The sequence below is a fragment of the Lonchura striata genome, chromosome 2 (genome assembly GCF_046129695.1).
Source record: "Lonchura striata isolate bLonStr1 chromosome 2, bLonStr1.mat, whole genome shotgun sequence".
Taxonomy (NCBI): Eukaryota; Metazoa; Chordata; class Aves; order Passeriformes; family Estrildidae; genus Lonchura; species Lonchura striata.
In genome coordinates, this window is record NC_134604.1 from 97,449,960 (window position 1) to 97,473,215 (window position 23,256).

General features: G+C 42.1%; 1 protein-coding gene across 1 annotated transcript in view; it reads left to right on the forward strand.

The window, feature by feature from the left end:
• The first annotated feature begins 222 nt into the window (after nt 1-222).
• CLCN4 (chloride voltage-gated channel 4) overlaps nt 223-23,256 on the forward strand; it is a 41,271-nt gene continuing 18,237 nt past the window's right edge. The window contains exons 1-5 of the mRNA XM_021527758.3: nt 223-349; nt 10,896-11,047; nt 11,421-11,520; nt 17,342-17,529; nt 22,794-22,916. Coding sequence (XP_021383433.1) covers nt 10,904-11,047; nt 11,421-11,520; nt 17,342-17,529; nt 22,794-22,916 — 555 coding nt within the window. The 5' untranslated portion in view covers nt 223-349; nt 10,896-10,903. The remainder of the gene's footprint in view (nt 350-10,895; nt 11,048-11,420; nt 11,521-17,341; nt 17,530-22,793; nt 22,917-23,256) is intronic.

The window sequence follows — 23,256 nt, forward strand, 5'->3', positions numbered from 1 at the left end:
ATACTTGCTGGCATGCACACAGCATGCTTTTACCTCGTGAAAAAGGGAATGTTTCTGCTGTTGCATAAAGAATGCACAGAATGACTGATCAGCTCAGGTAAGGGAGGGAAAAAAGCAGCGTGTTCCAATGGTGCCAGAAGAGGCAGGGCAGGGCAAAGAGGCTTGCGGTTTAATCCCGCAGGATTGCAGGCTGGTGCATCTCCCCGAGCAGACATCCTATAGACGGAGGATGCAGTCACATGATTGTTACTGCTTCCTCCCCATGACATCACTGCTGGTGCAGCCATACCACCCAAGGAAGGATGCTATTAAAATCATTGGGATTGGGTTAAATGATGTTGCATTGCAGGTAAGCAACATAATTCTTTGAAAAAAAAAAATAATTTGCCAGTTGCTCTTGTGCTGCAGTCGTAGAGCTCCAGCTCCGTCGGGCAGAGTTTCTGCTGGGAAAGAAAGCGGCACATTTTCTCTGCAAGCAGAGGGTTTGCAGGTGCAGAGGCTGCCTGCTGGCTCTGTGCTGTTCTCCCGGCTGGCATCTCCAGTAGAAATGCTGCCAGATGGAGCTTTATAACTAAAGAAGGCCCTTTGTTCCTTGTACTTTCCAATGGCTCCTTCGGGTGTCTGCGGAATTCTGCATTTACGTGAGCAGCCATCATCATTCAGTCGGGCAGAGAGAGCAGCAATAGTGTTTTGCTTGCATCCCCTGCCTTTTTTTTCCCCCCTGGATGTTTAAAGGAAGTTGCTGTTGTGACTAAGCTTATAAAGGAATGAGGATTAACTTGCTTGAGGGGTTAAGAGGTGTATTTGGGGAAAGAGGCTTTTCCTTTATTGTTAATTTTTGCTGATGTGGTTTCAAAGCGCCTAGTCTGACAGGTTTCCTGCATAATTTGCTGTAATAAAAGGTCAGTTTTTCCTTGTCCTATATAAATGTGAAAAATCCTTTTCCAAAAGAACGTTGGCGACAACAAGCAGATTTTTGCTCCCTTGGAAAATACCGATCACCAAAAGGCTGAAAATCCATGGCAAATCGTGCTTTTGGACTTAATGTTTGTGGAAGCAAAGTCCAGAGTCTGTTTTCCTGGTGTGGATGTTTAATTATGTGCTCTGTACAAATACATGAATATATATCTGTAAAGGAAAAAAATGGTGACTCTCCTGTGGGGCTTTTTTCCATATAGCTTTTAAAATATATTTTGGTGGTTTAAAATTCTTAAATATTTTTAAACTTTATTCTAATGCAAATGTTACAATGTGAGAAACTAAATTAATTTTGAGCTTATACTAGTCAGAAAAGAAAATGAGATTTTTTTTTAAACATTTGTGATAAATAATTCTGTGCCTTTGCCAGAGAATAAAGGATGACTAAGCTGCAGGCAGCTTCATCAGGCAGAGTCAGGTGACTTTTTACTCCTGGTCTACAGGAAATTTTTTTTTTATTCTCCCAAATCCTGTTCTGTGTTCAAATAATGTTTCCCACTATTGGAAAAATGTGAAAATTTGGCACACCTAGAATCTCTGTGTGCTCACCCATACATTAAGGGGAGGATATTTTGAATCTCCTGTGCTGAAGTAGATTGTACATCCTAGGGATGGGTGAATTCTGGTTTCCAGTAATCAGGTATGCAGTTTTATCAGGATCAGAAAATAAGGTGTGGCAAGAGGGGGAAAGTACATAATGAATTATTGAAGTACAAAAAGACAATGGTTGTTCCAAACTGAAAAGAAAAATAAATTTCAATTGTATTTTTCTCCAACAGAACCTCTCCTGTTTTTTCAAGACTGAGGCTCTAAAGTGATAGAAATACAAGCCTGTTGCTGCATGAGGTGATGGAGGTGGGGGGGAAATTGCATCCTGTCAGTGCCAATGCTGGGTTTCTTCTCCTTGGTTCCCTCTGGAGTCAAGGCTGGCTCGATTCTCTCCAGCACTGGCTGTGAGCCAAGCTGTGCTCTTGCCCACCTGGCTCACCAAGACTTGGCTCTCTGCCTGTGCAGGAGCACAGCAGGGCTGCCACGCTTGGGTTCTACAGGTATTAGGGGTTCCCCCCCCACTCTGGATCATATGGAAGTGCCCTATGGAAATATGTGCCAGGCAGGGGTTCTGGTCTCTCAATTTGAGTCAGACATCTGTGCAGGAAGACACGGCACTAGCCTGATATGTATGCTGGAGGCCTTGGAAATTATGGACTGAAGTGCCCTAAGGGTTACTTAGCATAAAAGGGGGATCCCAGGATCATCCCCAGCTGGAAGGGGCTCTCCCTGACAGCACTGGGATGTCACAGCTCCAGCACATGGCTGCAAGAGTGCTCAGCCCCTGTGCCCATAGGGGCCTCTCTTACACACCTCGTACCTTTTCAAGGGTAGTGGCTGTAGCTTTTAAACAGGGACCAGAGGAGAAGGAGATGAAGACTGTTGACCCTGGGTTAGAGAACTTCCTATCTGCCTGAACAGAGCAGGCTCCTCTGGAGCACTGTAACCTCCTGGGGCTGGAAACTGCTTCATCATGAAGCAGTTGCTTGCTGACCTGGAGGGCAAAGTGAACAGGATTATGACTAGCCAGGTGCTGTAGCAGGGGAAAAGGCTTCTCCCCCAGGCTCCTCCACAGTCCAGAGGCATCTTGCTTGTGTTGGAGGTTGGTGTTGTGTCATGTTGAGCCTCTCTCAGGCCTGAACAGCTCCTAGCTCAGCATGGTGCTCAAACCTCAAAAGTGGTACCCAGAGGTACCAGTCCTTTTCCTGGTTGCTTTTGCCATCATGCTGCAGATTTCAGGGTCTCCAACAGGGGTGTGTGGGTGTGTGTGTTAATTTTTCCTCTTAGTGAGAGGTTGTAGACAAAGTGTCTTAATTCATTTTTTGTGTGTGCATACATATACACCAAGTGTTGGGTTTTTTTCAGCTTTCTTCTTCTCTAGCCTGGCAGAACTAAAAATTCACACATGATAATTAATGTCAAGAGAGAAACTCTGGCGGGGTTACACTAGGCTGCTGTTCCTAAAGCACTTTTAACATTTTACTCTTAAGCATGGGTCTCCCCATCTTGCAGAAGCTTCCTCTCAGGGGGATGAAATAACTTGTCTGTAGTTGTGCAGCCCATCGGCATCAAAGGCAGCAGTGAAGCCCTGTGAACAGGAAAACATCACCCTCCTGTGTGAAAATGACTCACAGCCTTCACTCGAATCACGAGAAGTGACATGCTAGAACAGATTAATGGCTTTTCCAGTGTGGGTTTATCAGTTTTATTTCAAGCTGAAGGCTCAAAAAGGTTTTCAGTGAGAGATTAATTGAATGCCATTGAACATCCCCTTTCAGGAAAGAGCTTTATAGGAGTAATTGTGTAGCAGGGCACTTCTGACAGTGCAACTCTGCTCTCTCTGGAGTCATTCACTTTTTCTTTTGCAGTTCCAAACCTTAAGGAAAACCTTAAGGTTTTCCCCCTTAATCTTAAAATTTTCTTAATGGAGAGGCAAAGAGCAGCACTGGAAATCTGCTGCTGCAAAGCTCAGCTGTGCCTGACATGAGGAGGAAAACCCTGTAGCATCCCTGACTCTTCAGATGTGGACTAGAGCTCTGAGGCAGTAAAAGCCATGGGTTTTGAAGGGAAATTCCCTCTCTGTTTTGTGAAGAAGGGAACTTGAGGGAAACCAAGAATAGAAACCATACATGCTCCTATACTGTTAGGGCTGGTTTCCAGGGTGTCCTGTCTTCAGAAATGTAGTTTCTTACCCAGAAGTTTAAGGCTTCCAGTGTTTTACCTAATCAAATCATGTTTCCTTCAAGAAGTAAGGGGGTGTGGGGTTGTTACACTTAATGAGGCTTATCTGCCCAAACTTCTGAGCTGTTAGCAGAGAGGCATCTTTTAATAGAGATGTTTCAGCTCAGTTTCAAATGAATATTCCAGATGAATATTCCAGAGGCAGTGATGCTTCCCTCCTGCTTTTTCCACAGCCTCAGCATCTGTGCTAACAAGTAAATTTATTGGAGGGACCTTTAAGACTCACTGGAAACAGAGATGTGAGTTTAACATTTTTTTATATAGACCCAATTTTGGCAAAAATTCCATTTGCAGCTTGCAGGGAAAGAGCTGGGATTTTTTTTTTTTTCCCTTTTCTGACATAACCGAGCAGCTGAACTAATTTTGCCCAGACTTTCCAAGAAAACTTGAAGGGGGAGCAGGCACATGATATTTCATACCAAAAGAAATTGTTTTCTAAAGGGAGAGTCATTGTGGGAAGGAGCAGGGAGTGGGATGTTGGGCTGTGGTTTACCCCTCAGAGGAAGAGAATGGAGGAGGAAAGGAGAAGAAGGAGTCTGGCTGTGGTGGAAGGGTGGGAAGCCCTGGTGGTTGGGTGTCACCTCCCGTCCGTGTCACCCTGAGCCTCCCTTTGCCTGTGCCCTTGGCCAGCTCTGTTCTCTGTGCTCACCCATGAGCATGTGTGGTGCTCAGGGGGGCAGCTGAAGGCAGTGGTTTGGTCAGAGGAATGCCTCAGTTTTCTGCCATTTATCCCAAGTGTTCCCTCCTGCCTTTCCCTTCTTTCCAAGGCCCTCTCCTCTGTGATCTGGTGCCCTGTGTTTTTTGAGCTCTGCTGTGGCTTCGTAATTTTTTCCATAGAGGTTATTCAGGGTAAAGCTGCACATCAAAGATGTGACTGTATTTAACTTGACCACACTATCATAGCTGGAAACTCCATAATATGTGGTGGTGGGGCCATACGTTAAAATGTTGCAATATTTTACAGTACTGTTTCTGATACTGCAGCCTGCCTGTGCTAGTGTGGTGGGGAACTGAGGGTTTGCAGAGCTACTTGTATTTGGAGGCTGTGCAATTAGTCCTTAAATTGTAGGAAATGCATTTGCCAATATTAATATCTTGTCTTTCCTCTGTATTTTCTCAATTTATAGGGAATTTTTCCCCCATATTTTGTTTCAAAAAAAAGGGCTGTAAGTGGGTTCATATTTTCTGCTTTTTCTAGGAGTCAAAAATCTGGTTTAAGGCCATTTTAACACATTTTTATAAACTTCATCATTAAGACAGAAGGTCAATAACTTGCTTGGCTCATTCAGTCTGAAGCTTCTAAATTGAATAATATTAAATTGCCTGTCAATATTTTTCAACCTATAGAAAATCACCCCTTTGACTTGCTGGGTATTCAGCCTGCTTGCTTTTGCTGAAGACTTCTTCCTTGTAAAATCACCACCCAACAGCATCTTCTTGTTGAGAAGAATGTTTAATGACTGTTTACCTGTCTCCTATATTCCACGTGGCCATTTCTAAATCATCTTCTACATGGCAGGTGGTGGAGGGGGAATTACATCCACACCACCTTGGCCTTCCTTGGTCTCTTCTAGGCTAAGCAGACTAAGCTAAGTCTCTGACCCCTCCACAAAAGACATAATCATCTCCCTGTACTTTTCATTTATGTCTTTCATGGTGACCCTGTTAATAATCTTGCTTGCTGCCTCCTCAGCTGTCAGGCCCATTTTCTCTGTCCAGGTGCTGTTGAAGACCTGTGGTGTAACTGTGCTGTGCTCTAGGAACTTTCAGCTTTACCCTCTTAGGGGTCTTTCTGAACGCTGACCCTTCCAACCTGAACTATTCCCTGATTCTGTGATGCAGCTCACTCTGCTGGCAGCACTGACCTGTTTGATCAGGCCCTGTGAGGAGAGTGCTCTGGGTCCATCCCTGTGACTGGGTCTAAATTCCTTGGGAGTGGGGATGGATGGATGCTGGAAGAGTACCCAGCTCTCAGGAGAAGATACCTTTGCTTGATAGATCCCCTTGAGCAGATAAAGGCCATGAGGCTGGGTCACCATTCTTGGTCCTTGGAACAGTCAACACAAGTATTGGGGCACAGAGTGGCAAACCATCTGCCCATGCAAAGGGATTGCCAATGTCAGGATTACCAATAAAATTGCATTGTTCATCACTGACAGCTACAGAAAATAAATCCCAGAGATTTTCACAGCCCCCATGCTCCTTCATTTTTGCAGTAACTGCTGTCATGTCACGCCACATGACCAACAATTCAGGTGAATGGTGGGCTCAGCTCCGATGGAGTCATGATTCAAAAGCTTTGTGTCTGGAGTAGATCTCCTCAGTGAATGTGTTGGTACTAGAGCACAGAAAAGCCCTGAGGCACACTGTGATCTCCTTTGGCATGTTGGCTAATGCATGATACATTTGTTGGAGATGCAACAGGTGATGCTTTGGACACCCTGAAAAGGACACTCCAAATGTGAATTGAGAAACTTGAAATTGGCATTCAGGCTGCTTTCGCTTTCTTCTCCCAGCCTCTTGCAAGGTTTGCTTATTCCTTATGCCACAGCAGAAAAGAGGTATCCTTTGCTGCCTGCATCCTGTCGTGTGTCCCACCCCCCCACTTTAAGGAAAACAGCAAAGCATGTAGGTGAACATTTGTCTGCTAGAAACATTTGAAGTGTTGAAGTAATTCAGTAACTGTGATCTGTTGAAAGTAACTCAAAACTTGTTGGAATTGCATAAAAAATCATACTGCCTGCCTCAGTGCAATGTATCCAATTAAAACAGAAAACAGGATGAGAAGAACGTAGCATGGAACTAGCATGTCTAGGAGCAATAGGCAGGGCCAAGACTTTTCCTTTGATGTCTGTTCAACTCGTTGTTTTCCATCAGTATACTTTTCAGCTTCTTTGAACCATGGGATGTTTTGGTCTGCACTTGCCATGTCAGATATATTTCAGATCCAATCAGTCAGTCAGCATACTACCTAGAATGTCAGCTCACTGATAGAGCTCTTCTAGCTGTGGCTTTGCATTTGCACATGCTGTAACAGTGCTCTAAAACTGAGTTTGTCAGCATTTTCACTGTAAATGTGATTTATCGCTCTTCTCTAAAACTTAGCTCCAAACTGATTGAAGCCAAGTGACAAGTGTACTCACTATGAGACTTGCAGAAAAAAATGTGACCCTAAATATGATAATACCTAAATACGATAACCTTTTGGTTCCTTAGAAAATAATAAAATGTGAGTAAATATAACGAGATCTTGTGTCTGTGTAGTAACAGCTGTGCTTGTTGGTGTGTTCTGGTCCATCAGCAGCTCTCTGTGTTTGCATACTGTGTTTTCTAGTTTGTTTGTGTGAATATCTTCTTTGCTTTCCTTATGTGTTTAAAAGTTATCTGGTTTCCTACAGTCATAAAGCTTCATAGGCTGATATTTGGACCCTTTCAGCTTGCTCTCATGCAGGTCCTCTGATATTTGTAGGGTAGCTAACTCATTCTGGCTTCAGAATACTGTGCACCAAGCATGGCTAGCTGGGAGATCAGGGACTAACCATCTGACCTGGCCCAAGATTTCTGGAAGATGTCTTGGCTTATGTGGCAGCCAGGAAAGTCTCTATCAGGAGGCACAATTGTCAATCCAGCACTGTGGCCTTTTTGATTTGTGACTCAGTCCTTGTCAGGACTGCTACATCTACAGGATCACAGTAGTCTGGCATGGGTCTAAATCCAGGGAAGTCTGCTAATCAGAACCCTGTGAGTTCAGAGAGATGTGGTTCGGTCTTTGTTTTATAGTTCAGTTTCTAGAAAGAACCTGTTTGCAATTATTAAAGCAGACTATGGACACATGTGCTCAGTTGTAGATACAGTAAGCTAGTTAGTAAAAATGAGTGCTCATTGTTAAGGCTCTCTAATGTATTGTAGGGAATAAAATGGCTGATGGAATTCAAAGTGGATAAAGGGGAAAATGTCCCTAAGAGATTACAGAATGATGGGCTCCAAACTGGCCACTGTCTCTCAAGAAGTCACAGCAGACTGCTTAGTGCTGGATGTCTGCCCTAGGAAAAGCTGGTGGAGTGCCAGAAATTATTAGGAAAAGAAAATGAGGACTAAGCAGGAAACAGCCCTTGCACAAATTATGTTGCATCAGCATCTGCAAATGTAGTAGAAAGGACAGCAAGGACGTCTAAGACATGGAACAAAAAACAGATAAAATACAATTGTTAGACAATTCCTCAGAAAGACTCAACACCTTTCAGTGTATACAATAAGCTCTCTCAGAGCTCAGGTCTGAGGACCTACATTTGTAACTAATTCTGCATATCATGGTATTGCAATGTTTTCTTTTGAACTGGTAGTGTTACACTCATTAGACCAGGTGAAGATGTCTACCTCTGACGTCTCTTTCTGATCAATAAACAGAAATTATCCCTTCTGAGAAGTAATCTCTTTCTTTCTAATGTAAATAGTTCATTTCCTCTCATCACCTGTGAAAGGAGTCTAGGTTTTAGTATCGTGGGTAGAGTGGGGATTTCTCATGCTAGATCAGAAAACTAGCACCACGGCTGTTCATGCTTTTTGCCATCATTGGAATGTGTTGCTGCAGTACACCTGGCTATAATTCATATTTGGAGAAGGTTAATTTGCCCTTAATTTATGTGTATTTAAATATCTGTAACTGATTGATTGGTATAAGCTCCAGTTCTGCTGGCAGAACCGAAAGCATCTCTGCAAGCTTCACTCAGAGGGCAAGTTAGCTCATCCTGAGATAAACCTTGTAAATTTTTACAGATGCCAAAGTAAAGTGAGAGAAATAAACGCAAAATAAAGAGAAAGAAAGGGATACTTACAGTGCTTGGTGATAGGATATAACATGGAAACTGTGTAGTACTCAGTTCAAAAGTGCTGTAGCTAAGTTATATTTACTAAAATTGTGTTTTGCTTAATCTGATATCACATTTCTGCTTCCAAAAGCGTAGTACCTGAAGTGAACTTCAAGGCTGGCAATCATCCACTTCACCGCAATTCCCAGGTACTGTTACGGTACCTTGAGTTCAAAGTTTGTTTATTTTCTTAGTCTTCCATGGCCCTGTGGTCTCTAGCACATTTTTTTCTCCTTGGACATGTTGTGTAGCACGTATCTATGGGATTGATTCAGACTGAGATTGTAATTATCCTACATATTTGTGGTCTGGCCTAGTATTATCCATCACAATACTGTCATGTGCTGGGCATTGACAACATACTTAAAAAGCTGTTTTTTACATGATATAACTAGCATATTGGGTAATTTTTTTGTGGTATTAAGGAAAACTTGCCAATACTTTTAGTTTCCAGAAGTTTGTTTATTTAGCAGAGGGTGCTCCCTTGTGCAGGCAGACAGTCTGAGCTGCACGTTCCTTACAGGTCCTGCTTTGCTGTGTGGGAAGAATTGAGTGAAGCAAATGATCTGCAAAGTACCACAATGTTACAAAGCAATAGCATGGTCTAATCCTTTCACCTCATTTCAGCTTCCCTTTCCAGTCCTTGTAGGAGACATTGGGCTCAGCATCCCCTTGCAGCTTCAGCTCCTGTAGTCAGCCACATCATCCCACCTTCAGATTCCCATTTCACTTGGCGAACGTGGGAGCGTGCTCTCACCTGCTTGGCAAAGGATCTCTGTTCTCAATCGTTGCTCTTCTTAACTTCTGCTTTTTAAATCACCCCAATTTTGTGGCAGCTTATTTGTGCTCTGCAGCGCTGCATGGGACACCTGCTCTGCATTGAGTTTCCTTCCCAGGCTGTGATTCACTTGCTTGATTCTCTCAGACAAACATGCCTTGGTGCCTGGAGATTACTTGATTTCCAAATTTGAAAGGGTTTCTCTTAATGGTGTAATGGTGACCTGCTGGTTGCCTGTAAGATAATGCTTTTCTCAGCTGCTTATGCTCAGCACATTGTCTGTGTCACCCAAAAACCCTACACAGTGGAGAGCAGAGACTGACAGAGTATTCATACTTACTACATTGCTGAAGTCCCCACTAAGGCAAAAAATTACATGGTGAGGTTTCAAGTAAAACAGTTGAAAATGAGGAGAGGGGAAGAAAAAAGACACTAAGTTAAGAGGGCTGAGCAGAATATCAGGGTTTACAGACAGTTCACTAAAAGCTTATCTGCTACATTTTTACCTGTTCCAATTACAGAGTTGGGAAATTTCCTCACAGTTTCAACGATTCAATTTCTTGTTGTGAAATTCCCATTTCTATATCTGGTGGAACAAAGTGGGTGGCAGTCGCTGGTGCTGTTGCTGTGCATCAGTGACCAGCAAAAGTTACTTTGTGTCAGTCAAGGAGCTACAGACTCTGCAGGATCCGTTCTGTGCAACCCATAAAGTCTGTATATGTCCCCATTCTTACGTGTTTTCATGTTTTTTCCTTGTAACAGATATTTTTTAGACATATCATTTCAGATTACAAACCCTAGGTATTCTCTGGAAAACCCCATTTCCCAGGCATCTCTTTTAGGATGGATGGGATTAGCAATCTTTAGAACAACACTTTGTTTAGTGATGTAGAACTGCACAGCTGCCTCCTCCAGTCCCAGCCCAGGACTCCTGCCCAGCTGCTGGAGCCCTCCTGGACACGGCTGCCACTTTCTCATGTGCAGATGGAACCAGCAGCTGAGTCTGTATCCCAGGGCACACACACAGCAGCTCTCCAATTAGTGTGAGTGGTGAGGTTTGTTTCTGCTCATGTTCTTTATGTTTGCTCTGTCAGGTTTGTGTCTCTTGTATATTTTGATTCTGTTTTCTCCTCCTTTGCCTGTTCCAAAGTCCCTGAACAGACCATCTAGCTGGAATAGACATTCTCATACTATGATGTGCCCTCATCCCAGTTCCCATCAAATGCCTCTTCTGATTGTTTTAGTTTGGGGACAGGTATCTGTTATTTCCTCTTGTGCCTTAGTAGGGTATGTGGCGAATATTTCTCCCCCTGCTTTCTTAAAAGCAAATATGAAGGGTTTGTGAGTGCCCTCCAGGACTACTGTTCATGCTGTCTTGAATTCCTGGCTTGCGAAGGTATTTCAGAAAACTTGGTTCTGAAATGCCTCAAAGACAAAGCTGCTTGAATTTATTGACAAACTTGGTTTTCTTCTACTTACAGATCCTAATATGGTCAATGCAGGAGACATGAATGGTTCAGGCAACCTGATGGATTTTCTGGATGAGCCTTTTCCTGATGTTGGAACCTACGAAGATTTCCATACCATCGACTGGCTGCGGGAGAAATCGCGTGACACTGACCGCCACCGCAAGGTAACGGTGCCAGGCTTTGATGTGTCACATCCCTGGGCCACAGCCGTCCTGGCGGTGACAAAAACAAGCAGTTTTCCAAAGTTACTGCTTCCTACCTTCTTGCATGACTTGAGGAGAACTTCTAAATGTATAGATGTGGGATGACTTGAGGAAAACTTTTAAGTATGTGGACATGGGATGTCCTGAGTTTGTAAGTATGAAAGGGCTGCTGCAACTTAATTAGCTGAGCATCTCTGAATAAATTATTAGGACTGGAGGAAGTAGAGAGTAGAGAAATTGTATGCACCATCTAGAAGTTTAATGATTTTAAACTGTGTACTCTAAAACTGTCAACCTGAATCAACAGCACATCTATATGTGTGTTTAATTTCAGATCACAAGCAAAAGTAAAGAATCCATATGGGAATTCATCAAGAGTTTGCTGGATGCCTGGTCAGGATGGGTTGTAATGCTTCTCATAGGACTACTGGCAGGTACGTGTGTGTTAGTGCTACAGCTGTGCCTGAAGCATTTCACTCAAGCTGCTGCAGTACCATCTGCTTCTCTTTGTGCTTCATTGTCTCTCCATTGATGTTTTATATTTTTAAGCTAAACATACAACTTTGCATTCATGCAGTTATGTTTCTAAATAAAAACACCCACTTGCAAAGTCTCCTTTTGAGAGCTGACCTAGAAAAAATGTTTTCACCAGTAGAGGGATTTGTCTATTGCTTTGGGAAATCTGCATTTGAGTGCTTCATACTTGATGGGCTGCTTTGACTTTCTGGATCTTTGCTTTGCAGAAGTCAATTTTATTTTTAGGAATTTTTTTTCTTGTCATCACTTTAATTCTGCAAGTAAAAAATATGATGTGGGGAAAATATTGGTTGAGGACACTCAAAGGGGGGCTTTATAAACTGCTATTTCCTCTGGGTTATCTTCTTTAGGTATGCATGAAGGCAAAATACAGTTTCTGACTTGGTTTCAGATCTGCTTCCAGACCAGACAGACATTACATATTTAGCAGCGTGCTCAAACTCACATGGCAAATTCATTAATTTCCTCAATTGTTCCTGTCTTCTCCTCAGTTTAGCACATCTTCCTGCTTAGAAAGCTGCATTTCTCTGACCCAGCTCAGACAGCTGCCATTTTTATGCTTTTTCAGTGATGTCAGGGTGCTCTGGTGTCATGCTGCTTGGTGAAAGCACCATGTGAAATTTCCCAGTTTCCAAGGGGTGATGGGAATTTCCTGCTCAGCATCTGTCAAGTTATTATGTTTATTACAGTTGTTAGCAGCTTCAGAAGTACTAGTAAAGTTCTTGAGAAAACATTTCTGAAGTGACGTGTTTGGCAGATTATGTAATTTCATAGACATGTAATTTTTTCCACAAAAACTTCGTTGGGACGGTGAGACAGGAAGAGTCTGATAGACTGTGTACTACCAGGGCTGCTGAGTCCTGCCTGGAGACCAGTGTTAGTCTCATCTGGGATGAAGAATTCTGCCTGCAAATAAAGTTAGGGCAAGCCCTTGAGGGCTGTAGTGACCTCAGTAATCCCCTCCTCATAAAAAGAATGTGGTAAACATACACACATTCCCATTTTAGCAAACACATCCCAGAAGGTTTTATTCAGTTCTAATTTGCAATGAAACCTCTTGCTGAAATCCTCAAGGCTGTTAAAAGCCAGAGTCACCGTCCTCTGATAAGCTCTAACACTGATATGCCCAGCTTGGGAATGGGGGTTGAGGGTAAGCTACAGCTGAGATCTGATAGCTTTTGCAACCTTTTCAACAACAAAGGTGCAGACCAACATGTTTTACCTCAGAGAGTCAAACCAAATTAGCCAGGTTTGGGGAGGGAGGAAATGGTGGTGCAGTCAAGAGGCACTCTGTGTTGTTTTCCTCTCTTTGTAAAATATTGCCTGCTCAGAGAAGAAACGTGCTGCAAAGGCGTCTGTATGATGGGATGGGATTGCATGGACCAGCCTGGCTCCTCCATGGTCCCTCCTCTGCTGAACAGGCAGAAGCTGCTGCTGCTCCAAGGGGAGCAGCCTGGCTCAGTGGATGGACACTGGGTGAACTCTTGAGCAGCTGAGTCCAAGCATTACCGGAGGCAAGCAGAAAGTATGGCAAGGAGTGGGAGAGAAAGAGAAAAGTGGCAGGAGCAGTACTCAGGACATCAGGGTGCCATGGAGCATTCTGCCCCTGCTGTCCCTGTGCTGGTCATGGAGGATAGGAAGATGGGACTCTTAGGAAGAGGCTATCAGGGGCTTCCACAAGTTTCCAAAAGCACTTGGGTCATTTACCCAGGCCCAGGAGTTTAAATGGAGCTTAACTGATCTAGAAGCCTAAATCCCATTGATTTGGTAAACTTTATCTTTCAGATTTTGGAAAGCCTCGAAGGCTGCGCCTCTGCTGCCAACACAAGCCAACAAGGCCAAAAAGAAACAATCCTTGTTCTCCAGTGCATCTGTTATTGGGCCCTGTTGATCTGTGCATGTGCAATTGCACTGGGCAAATGAATATTGGTTATGACTTGCTGGAAAAAATGGATTTTGGCCTGACTAGTTTTCAGTTGATTTTTGGGCTCAGCAGTGCTACTCACTACAGAGCCATGAGCATACAAAATATAGCTGATGGAGGCAGGAAGGAGAGGACCATTCCATTTAGCAGTATATGTATATTACATGTATCATGTCATATACATGTCATACATATAGATCTCCTGTTGTTTTTGGAGTGTCATCAAACCTGCATCCTTTGTTAGTCCCAGAAAAGTGTAGGTGGGAAAGGGATGTCTGGAGTGGGTTCTTCTCTGGCTTCCTGCTCACAGCAGAGCCAGCATAAGGGTTACAGATAACACCAATGTATATTGAGAATGTGACAGCAGCCTTTGGGATCATGCCATAGTTTCCTGTGTGAGGATGCACACATAAATTAGCTTGAGCAGAGCCCCTCACTGCCTCCAGTCTGTGGCAAGTACCTTGACCATCAGGCTGGAGGGTGATGATGGTGTATGACACAGTCACATGGCAGGAACTCCTGGAAATGAGACTTTGATAGCCAAAGCCTGCTAATTGCAGAGAAAAGGGAAGGAACAGTAAAACCCAAAAATGTCATTTGGTGAGGAGATCAAATGAAGACTGTTCCCACAATGATCTAGAAAAAGATACTGAACACTACCTGGGCCTGTCTCACTCAGAGTTTCCATGCTTTCCTCATATAAAGCAATGCATGGAGAGTGAGCCTAAACATTTACATATGGATGCCAAAATTTTAGGCATTTATTTTTAAGGAACTCTGAGTTTTTGCTGGGCCCATCCTGCCTGCAGACCAGTGGATGTTCCTCAGCCTAACCCTTACTACTGGCCAGCTGAAAGCATATACTCTTTATAGATCAGCAAGTGTCTGTGTTTTCTAAAGCTATGTGACAAAAAGTGCCATCACAATAATGCTGAAATGCTCTGATGCTGAGGCTGGATGTGCAAGAATTCCCTTTGTAATTCTGTGCTGCACCACTTGAGTGATGTTGTTTTCTGACACAGGTGCATGAGGAAAACTATCTTTTAAAAGCAAATTTTTAGCATTCTCATTAGGGCACTGTAAAGGAAGAATTTTGCCATCATCAACAAAAGGAAAAGGAAAGAGGTAAAAGGCTAATATCTAAAATGAAGTTCAGCATTGTCTGGTTTTGGAGTACTTCATTATTTTTTCTTCCAGGCAGGAGGTTACCTGGAAGGGGAAACAAACTTAACTCCTTTGATGGGAGAAGCAGGGAGATAAATTGATGCTCTATTACAGTCCTGGCAGCCAAAATAAGCACAAGAATTTAAAAGCTTGACCTTGAGATGCTGAACTGTCTGTGAAATTAACTTGCATTAATTTCACTTCAAGTTGCAAAAATGCAAAACTTGAAAAACTTTTAGCTCTGGTCACATAGGTGGTGAAGCATTTACTATTGCATTATTATCCTGGGCCTCCTTATGATTTTCTTCTCTTGAAGGCTGGTGTAGTAAATTGCATGTAGTAAAAAGCATTTTCCTCCTTGTGTTGATCCCTAAGAATTTGGAAAAAGGGATTAGATCAGCTGCATAGTTAAGCACATTGTCTTACTGGTGCTGAGGTGCCTGTAAGCTTATTATATTAGAGAACTGAATGTTTGTTCTTCAGTATGGTTATTAACTTTATTGGGGAAACACATTCAAAGTCTGTCTTCCTTTGCACCTTTTGCTAGATAGCATTAATATGCAGCTTAATATGGTTAAGTGTAATATGAACTTTGAAGCTTACAGAGAATGTTAAAGATCCATCAAGAGGTGCAAGAGGCACAGCATCTGGTGCTCATGTCCAAGAAATGAAAATTCCTTGTTTCTGAAACTTTCAGAAAGTTGGAGGAGAATTTAGAGCTCACTGCAAAGCAGGAATCTATGGATGCCAGCAATGCAATGATTCATCATCATCCAGCAGTATGGTTCATTGTTTCCATAGAAACTTGGGAAAATGGAAAATAATGACCAAATTAAGGCAAGATCTTAATGAAAGAAAAGAATTGTTAAAGACATCATCACTCCCTTCTGCAGCCTTTTCTCTGTGTGTGTGTCATCCTGTCTAATATATCTGTGTAGTGCTTTAGATTATTTTTATACAGCAGAAATTCTTCACTGTCACCCTGAGCACCATTGCTTGTCAATGTGGTGGCAAGTATCCTTTTTAAGTGTGGGAGAAGAACACGTGGGGTTTTTTTTGGTCTTTGGAGTAAAAAATAAGGTTATTGAATAATTTGAAATGTGTTTTCCCCCCGTCTCTTTTCCAGAAATGAAAATCAGAAAACTTTAGTTCCAGATTAAATAAACCACCTCTTGGATCCACTTGGATCCAGCTGCTGGGGGAAAGGGAGCAGGCCCCTGCTTCATGTACTTGAATTCTTAGTAGGAGCCACAAATCTCTAAGTTTTGGAAACATCAAACCAAAAGAAACCAGTTTGCATTTTACAAAGTATTTTTCCCCCAGTACATTGATGTGCATCGATAAATTCTGTTCAAATCAATTAGAAGTCTCCTGGAATATTAATAATGAATATTTGTAAAAGTAATGATGACGACTTCTTTCCATTGTGTATGAGAGGGATCTAGAAAATGCTAAATGACTCTTCTATCAGTTAGTTTCATTCTTTCCAGAAAGCATGGATATGGGGACAGGTCTGCTTGTCCATGTTCTGGCTGCTCCCAGCCTCCCATTCCTGCTGCTCTTGCATTCCTGGGACCCACCTGCTCTGAGGATGCTGCTGCTGGGGCAGGTTGTTATTGCTGATGAGCAAATGAGCTAGAGAAGCAGAAATTTTCTTTTTTTGTGTCTGGCCACAGTAAGTTTGCCTGTGTCTGTGTCTGCTGGCCAGCGGGTGTCACTGTAGCTCTGTGTAATTACCGGGGAGAAACTGAAAGGAGCGTTGTGGTGCACGGAGGATTTGAAGGATAATTTTATCCTGCATGTCCAGATTGCTAGTCAATGTACACACATATCAAAAGACCCATTCTGATAAGTTCATAAGTCAGAATTTGGCATTACGTTGTATCTCTAATGAAATAATCCTTCTAAAAGGTTGCTGTGTTGGGACCAGCAAAGCTGCACAAGAGCATAGATGTCCTTCTCCTCCATTACCCCTGAAACACACAGTGAGTTTGAGACCCGTGGCCAAGTGTGTGTGTAGAGACCCTGCACAGCCTCCTCCCCTCAGCCACATGGGAACCTGCCTGGGATGTCTGTGACATTGGTTATAGCTGCCCTAATTGGCCATCAATCAGTATGAAAATGATAATGTTTAAAATAAAAGTTTATGAGAGAGCATTGAGGGTCAGAAAATCTTGTTATTGTCCCTAGTTCTTTGTGTTTATTGATGCAGAGAATAGATTGGGTTGGAAAGGGCCTTTAAAGGCCATCCTGTCTTGCCTGACCTTGAATGTTTCCAGGGATGGGGCATCCACCTCCCTGGGCAACCCGTTCCAGTGTTTCACCACCCTCATTGTAAAAATCTTTTCTCCTTATACTTAGTTTAAATCAACCTCTCTTAGTTTAAAATTATCAGTCCTTGCCCTACTGCAACAGGCCTTGATATAAGTCTGTCCCCATCTTTCTCATAAACCCCCTTCAGGTGCTGGGAGGCTGCTAGGAGGCTGCTTCTCTTCTCCAGGCTGAGAACACAATGTTACATTGTGCCTGCTTACCTAAATCACACCTTTTATTATGTTATTAAAGTTAGATAGATTGTCCTTGCAACTTGATTAATGCCAGTATTTCTTTTTCTGCATTTCTTTTGCCAGGTACATTAGCTGGAGTGATAGATTTAGCTGTGGATTGGATGACAGACCTGAAGGAGGGTGTCTGCCTGTCTGCCTTCTGGTACAGCCATGAGCAGTGCTGCTGGACGTCTAATGAAACCACATTTGATGACAGGGACAAATGTCCCCAGTGGCAGAAATGGTCTGAGCTGCTTGTAAGCCAGTCTGAGGTACGGGAGGCCTGATTAGCCTGGGGTCACAGCAGGCCAGGCAATGCCCTTTTCTTACTTGCTGATGTTCCCTCCTGAGAGTTTCTCTGAAAGAGAAAGTAATGAACTGAACACACTGCAAAAAAAGGCATTTCCACAAGCAATATCTGCTTAACTTGAAGGAAGTCCTGTGGTTTCAGTGCAGTGGAAACTGGGAAACTGTGAGATTGCACTCTCTTTTTATCAGTATTAAACTAAAAGTGTTTCATAACATGCATAGCATAATCACCAGGAGACCTGAGCTGCATTTTCTTTTTTTTTTCCTTTAAAACATAATTTTATGGGGCAAAAAAAGAGATGAGCACTGACAAATACATTTATGACAATATTTTTGGGATTACGGATGGGGTTTTATGTATTTTGATACAGGGAGCTGTGTAAGAACTGCTTGTTTATCCCTTTCAATCAGTCCCTCTATGACACATCAAGAGACTTAGCTAGCACCAAAATCTGGGGAAAGAGTGGGCTCCCTGGGGATTACCAGTATGAATGATTTGCAGGGGTGTTAGACAGGAAGGGAAAAAACTGATCTGAACAGATATGAAACTTATATTTTCAGATGTTTTTCCCCCTTACACTTTTTTTTCATAATTGTAGTAATTTTAAATACAAAGAATGGTGTTTCAAAGCAAAGCAGGTGAAAGTTTCATTTTGAAAACAGTAAAAAGAAGCCTTTCTGTACACCATTTGGCAGATAATGCCTGTAAAAATACAAAAAACACATTTCATTTTCAACTTAAGTTCTTTAATGTATTGAATAATATTGACCCCTTCACAACTCAAATATGTGGCAAAATTATTGTCTCAAATTCCCCCTTCCTCCTTATGTCTGACTTGAATTTGACAAAAACTAAATATGATGTGTGGGTGGGTGATTTGGAGAGGTTGTCTCAGATCTTCCCCCAGTGGGGAGGTTGTCTGGTCCTGCAGACAGTGTTTGAGGACATTCATGCTCCCTTCAGTGCTGCTTTAGGTTTACAGGACAAGAAGTACTAGGTGGGACTGTTTGTGCATATACATAACTCAATTTTCTATAGTTCTAATTAACCCTAGTGGAAGTAGTGGGGTGCTCACTGTTCCTGCTCATTCTCACCACATCAGAGACAAAACTCTCTCAGCAAGGTTGCCAGTCACAGTGTCAAGCTTCCCTTTGCCAGAGGTTTGCTAGGTTCACCCTGCTCTTCATTAACAGATGTTTGGGGTGACTGTGTGTTTGTGGACTTCAAGAAATATTACCCTGATATAACGCTACAGAATGGGGTTGATTAATGTAAGAGAACAAAAAACAAAACAAACCCAAAACAAAAGCAAAACCCCCAAACAAATAAACAAAACAAAAATTAAACAAAGCAAACCAAATAAGACCTGGGAAGGAAGAAAAAAAGAGGAAACTTAAAATTATTAGGGGATTTGGAAATCCCGTGCATGTGTTTGTCATTCTGTTACTTTGGCTGGAATATGGGAAAGATGAATATCCTTCAGAAAATTTATTCCTTTCTTCTGTTTCTCAAAACCAGCAGTCATGACTGTTGTGTGCTATGGTCTTTAGAAAAGTTATCAGCCAGGTGAACACAGTGAAACTTCACTCACTTTGTATTCAAACTGAGCTTCTCAGCCCTGGTGTACTGCCACAGTAGGACAAAGAAGAGAAGGTTCATCTTGGCTTAGTTTTAGATACTTTCCTAAAACAAATGTGCCTCTAAGATCTGTGGGTTCTTGAGGGTCTGCTGGAGGCTGTAAATATTAGTAATATATCTGTCTGTTACTGTTACAATGAAATCCCAGGGAAAGCCCAATAAAAACGTGATTTTGTAAAGGAAAAATTCAGTTTTGCTCAAAAGGCTTCTGTTCAAAAGGCTTATGACATGGACAAGTTTTGTGCTGTATGGTTCCTGTAAGGTAGAGGATTTTAGGAGGTATCAAAATATAGTGAACTTGTCTGAGTTTCAGAATAATTTTTCTGTTTTTTTTTTTTTTCTGTTTCACTTTGTGCCTGACATTTACAGAAGAGCCCTATAAAACAACAGTGCACATTGGAGCACAATTTAGGCAAAAAGTATTTGGAGCAGTTTCCCTAAAGGTACTCTGGTCTGACATGCCTTCTTTTTTTATGTACGACTGTGATTCTTTCTCATCATAGCCAACTACATTTGACATTTTGAGGACTGAGATTTAGATCAGTTCTTCCTTATGGTTTTGCCAATTTATGGCTGTGATAAACCCTATACATAAGTTTTCATGGAGAATTGTGACTTTTCCCATGGCGTCTCTTGAAAAATATTTCCATTCTAGTGCTCCTATAAAATGAGCCCAAAGCAGAGGCTTGATAGAAATTATTATGGAAAACATAATAGCCCATTAGACACCTATCAAGCTATGTTTTCTTCTCTAATCACTGTTTTGTAGGCCAATTATCCTTCACCCTTCTGGTCTTGAGCTATTTCCAAAGAGGTTTTTTTGGTGTGAGAAAATTTCAAAACCTCAAATTCACTGGCAGATCAAAAGGTCAGCAGATGTCACTGGTGATCTGGACTTTCCCTGTTCTGCAGATTCAGTTTGGTCCCAACCCCAGCTTCACTGGAGCCGAGGACCCCATTTTTGATGTTTTGCACATGTCCAGGGTAGAGGAAAGGACCTCATGTCTTCCATAAATCATGACACTGGATCCAGCAATGGACTGAATTCCTATTTCAGGGATTCTGGATCTCCTGTCGTGAAGTTGAAACCTGCAGGACAAAGAAGTGCTGGAACCCATTTCTCAATTTTCAGCCTTGAACCTGTCAGTCTTGAGGACACACACTGCTGTAATATCCATAGGAGAGAGTCTGCAAAGTGTGAGATCCCTGTTGAGTCAGAGTAGAGCTCTGGGCTGAGGGATGTGGTTTGTTTCAGTGTTCTGAGTTTGTAAGGCTTGCTTACAATTGTGTTCCATTTATATCTAAACTGGACTGACACCAGATCTGAAATATTGCTTGGTCTTGCAAACTAAAATACAAAATTTTGCTCAGTTTTCCTTCTTGCTTCATTACTATTGCTTCCAGGGTGAGTCTTTTGAGCTATCATGGGAAAGGTCATAGCAGGATCAGCTCTGCTGGTGATCTGCTTCAGTCTCTGACTCCAGTGTGCATGTTCAAGACTTTCACTGATTCAGAGCTTTACCAATGGCATGTAATGGATGAGAAATGAACCATTTGTTATACTGAGTTAATGCTACTTCACTTCCCAAAGGTTTTCATATTATTAATCATTAGAAGCTGTTGCAGTTGAACCTGCAGAATGCCAGATATCTGGAAAATGTAACAATGAAAGATATCCCAAGGGATAAGACTGAACTGGCCATATGGACTCTTGTGGGGTCCTGCCTTGTAGGTGTATGTGTGACTGCAGTAACGAGCTGACAGAGTTTTCTTATGACTTCTGAGATGGAAAAGAAGAAGAAGTAAAAAGAAACAAAGTTAATTTTCCTCCAGTGAATTTAGGAGCAAAACTATAGCTTCTGCTCAACGTACTAGGGCCAGATTTTTGTAACGGTGTTGGCCTTCTTTGGAGGTATTCCAGGTTCATACTGACAGGAGGATTTTGCCCTGAGGCAAGCTATCCAGAGTTTTTTCTAGAGGAGGGGTAAATATTGTCATAGCTGTTTGTAATTGAAAGCACTAGGAGAAGACATTCATGAGACTGTCTTCAGCTGTAGCAACAAAGCCCCTTGGTTACTGCACCGGCTGTCAGTCACTGCAAGGGTGGGATCCGTGACTGCTCAGTCCCAGGGCACTGGGGGATAACACTGTATTGCTTCAGCATTCTGCTGTCATCAGCAGAGCCAGCTGCTAACTTCAGCAAGCACCAGCTTAACAAACTGCCCTTCTTCCAGATACATCCATGAGGATGAGGGTTATCCTTACTGTATTTTCATTTGGACAGACCTGGAAAATGAAGCTAGCAAACACCCATGCTGTTAAAAGTTGATTCCTTGCAGATTTGAAAATGGAGACTTCTCATCTCTAGGTTTTTTATGACTAGGAACAAGGCTTGGCCAGCCTGTTAACTGATACAATTGATTAATGCCTGTTTTCCTACTTGATTTATCATAATGTTGATATCCAGGCTGCTGTCCTGCAGAGCAGAGGCAGGGGCCCTGATGTTCTTGAGCAGCTGGGATTGCATCCGGTAGGAAGAGTTCACTTAGAGGTGAAGGATTCATACCAATTCATGCACTGAGATTCATCTCCATTTTTTATTCTGTAGTGTCATGTTGCTACAGGATATTGTTTGAAGGCTTAAGCTCCTTGTGTCAATTTGATGCTGCTGAGTAGATTCTCTTTTGCCCATGTAGGTGGGTTTTTGAAATTAATCTAAAAAAATATGCATGTGAAGAGGCAGAGGTATTCCAAGGCAGATTTTAACAAAGGTTTTGACTTGGACGTTGGAAAAAGGTAGAAACTTGACAGTTACTATTGACTATGTTTTCACTGTGGCATTGCTCAGTCAACCATTGATAATGATCATTAGCATTCCCATTCTGTTTGAAAAGTAAAGCTATTAAGTTTGAAGATAGTAATTTTTGCCCTAATATTTTAAAATCATTCCAGTCAGAAATAAGCCTGAGATATGTGAGTAGGTTCTGCCAAACTATGGTGTTTTCAAATTATTTTCAACCCTATCCTGGATGGCACTATATAGAAAGAAATTATTTTTGTATGGTTTTACTCTTCCTGTTTGTGAACTGAACTGGCTACTGATATACACAGGGATGTTGTTTGAAAAATCAGCATCTGCATGGAAAACTGACCTTTGAGTACCAGCCCTTGGAAAAATATATATCAGGGTCCCATTCCTTGTCCCCCACAATGGGATGAAAACAGCAGATTCCTTCATTAGGCGCCTTTTCATTACCTATTGCTTTTGCCCTTATGAAGTATTTGTTTAATGTTTTGGAGCTTTATGTGGCTTAATTAGACCTTTTTAGTGTTTGAAAGATGCTCAGTTTAAGGTATTTGGGTCCCTTGCAAACAGACTGTATGGAATGGGTTAGGTATTTAATAGTATGCTGCTTCTTTCCATGAGTAATAAAATAGTTGGAGTATATAAAGTTATTTGTCCTTCCTGAGGAAAAGCAGCACTTGCCATGTAAATGAAAAATCAGGCTCCATCATGATCGCTAGTAGAAGTGTGAGATTTGCCAATCTGCTTTTGTCTAACAATGTTTGTTACTGTTATTTTTCTAGGGTGCAAGTGCTTACATTCTAAACTATTTTCTGTACATTATGTGGGCTCTATGTTTTGCTTTCCTGGCAGTCTCCCTGGTCAGAGTGTTTGCTCCTTATGCCTGTGGCTCTGGAATCCCAGAGGTGAGTTTCCCTTTGTGCATGAATATCCAAACAACCCCAAGCCACAACAACAAAAAATTGCTGCCTTTTCCCATTCCAGAACTGTACTATGAGATAGCATAGCAACAAAGAAAATTGTCTTTCCATCTCATCTGCCTTCATTCCTTTTTTGTGCTTTTATGGTGATCATCTAAGTTTTTCATAGTAAAAATTGTTCATGTGCCACTGTGACAGGTTAATGCATGTACTTGTTCATTGCCAGACTGTGAATTAAAAATCAGCATCTCCAAGAGACTCACTAGAAGATTATAGAGAATTTTCCTAGGATGAAATTACTCGGGCCAGTTACAAAACCAGTTAT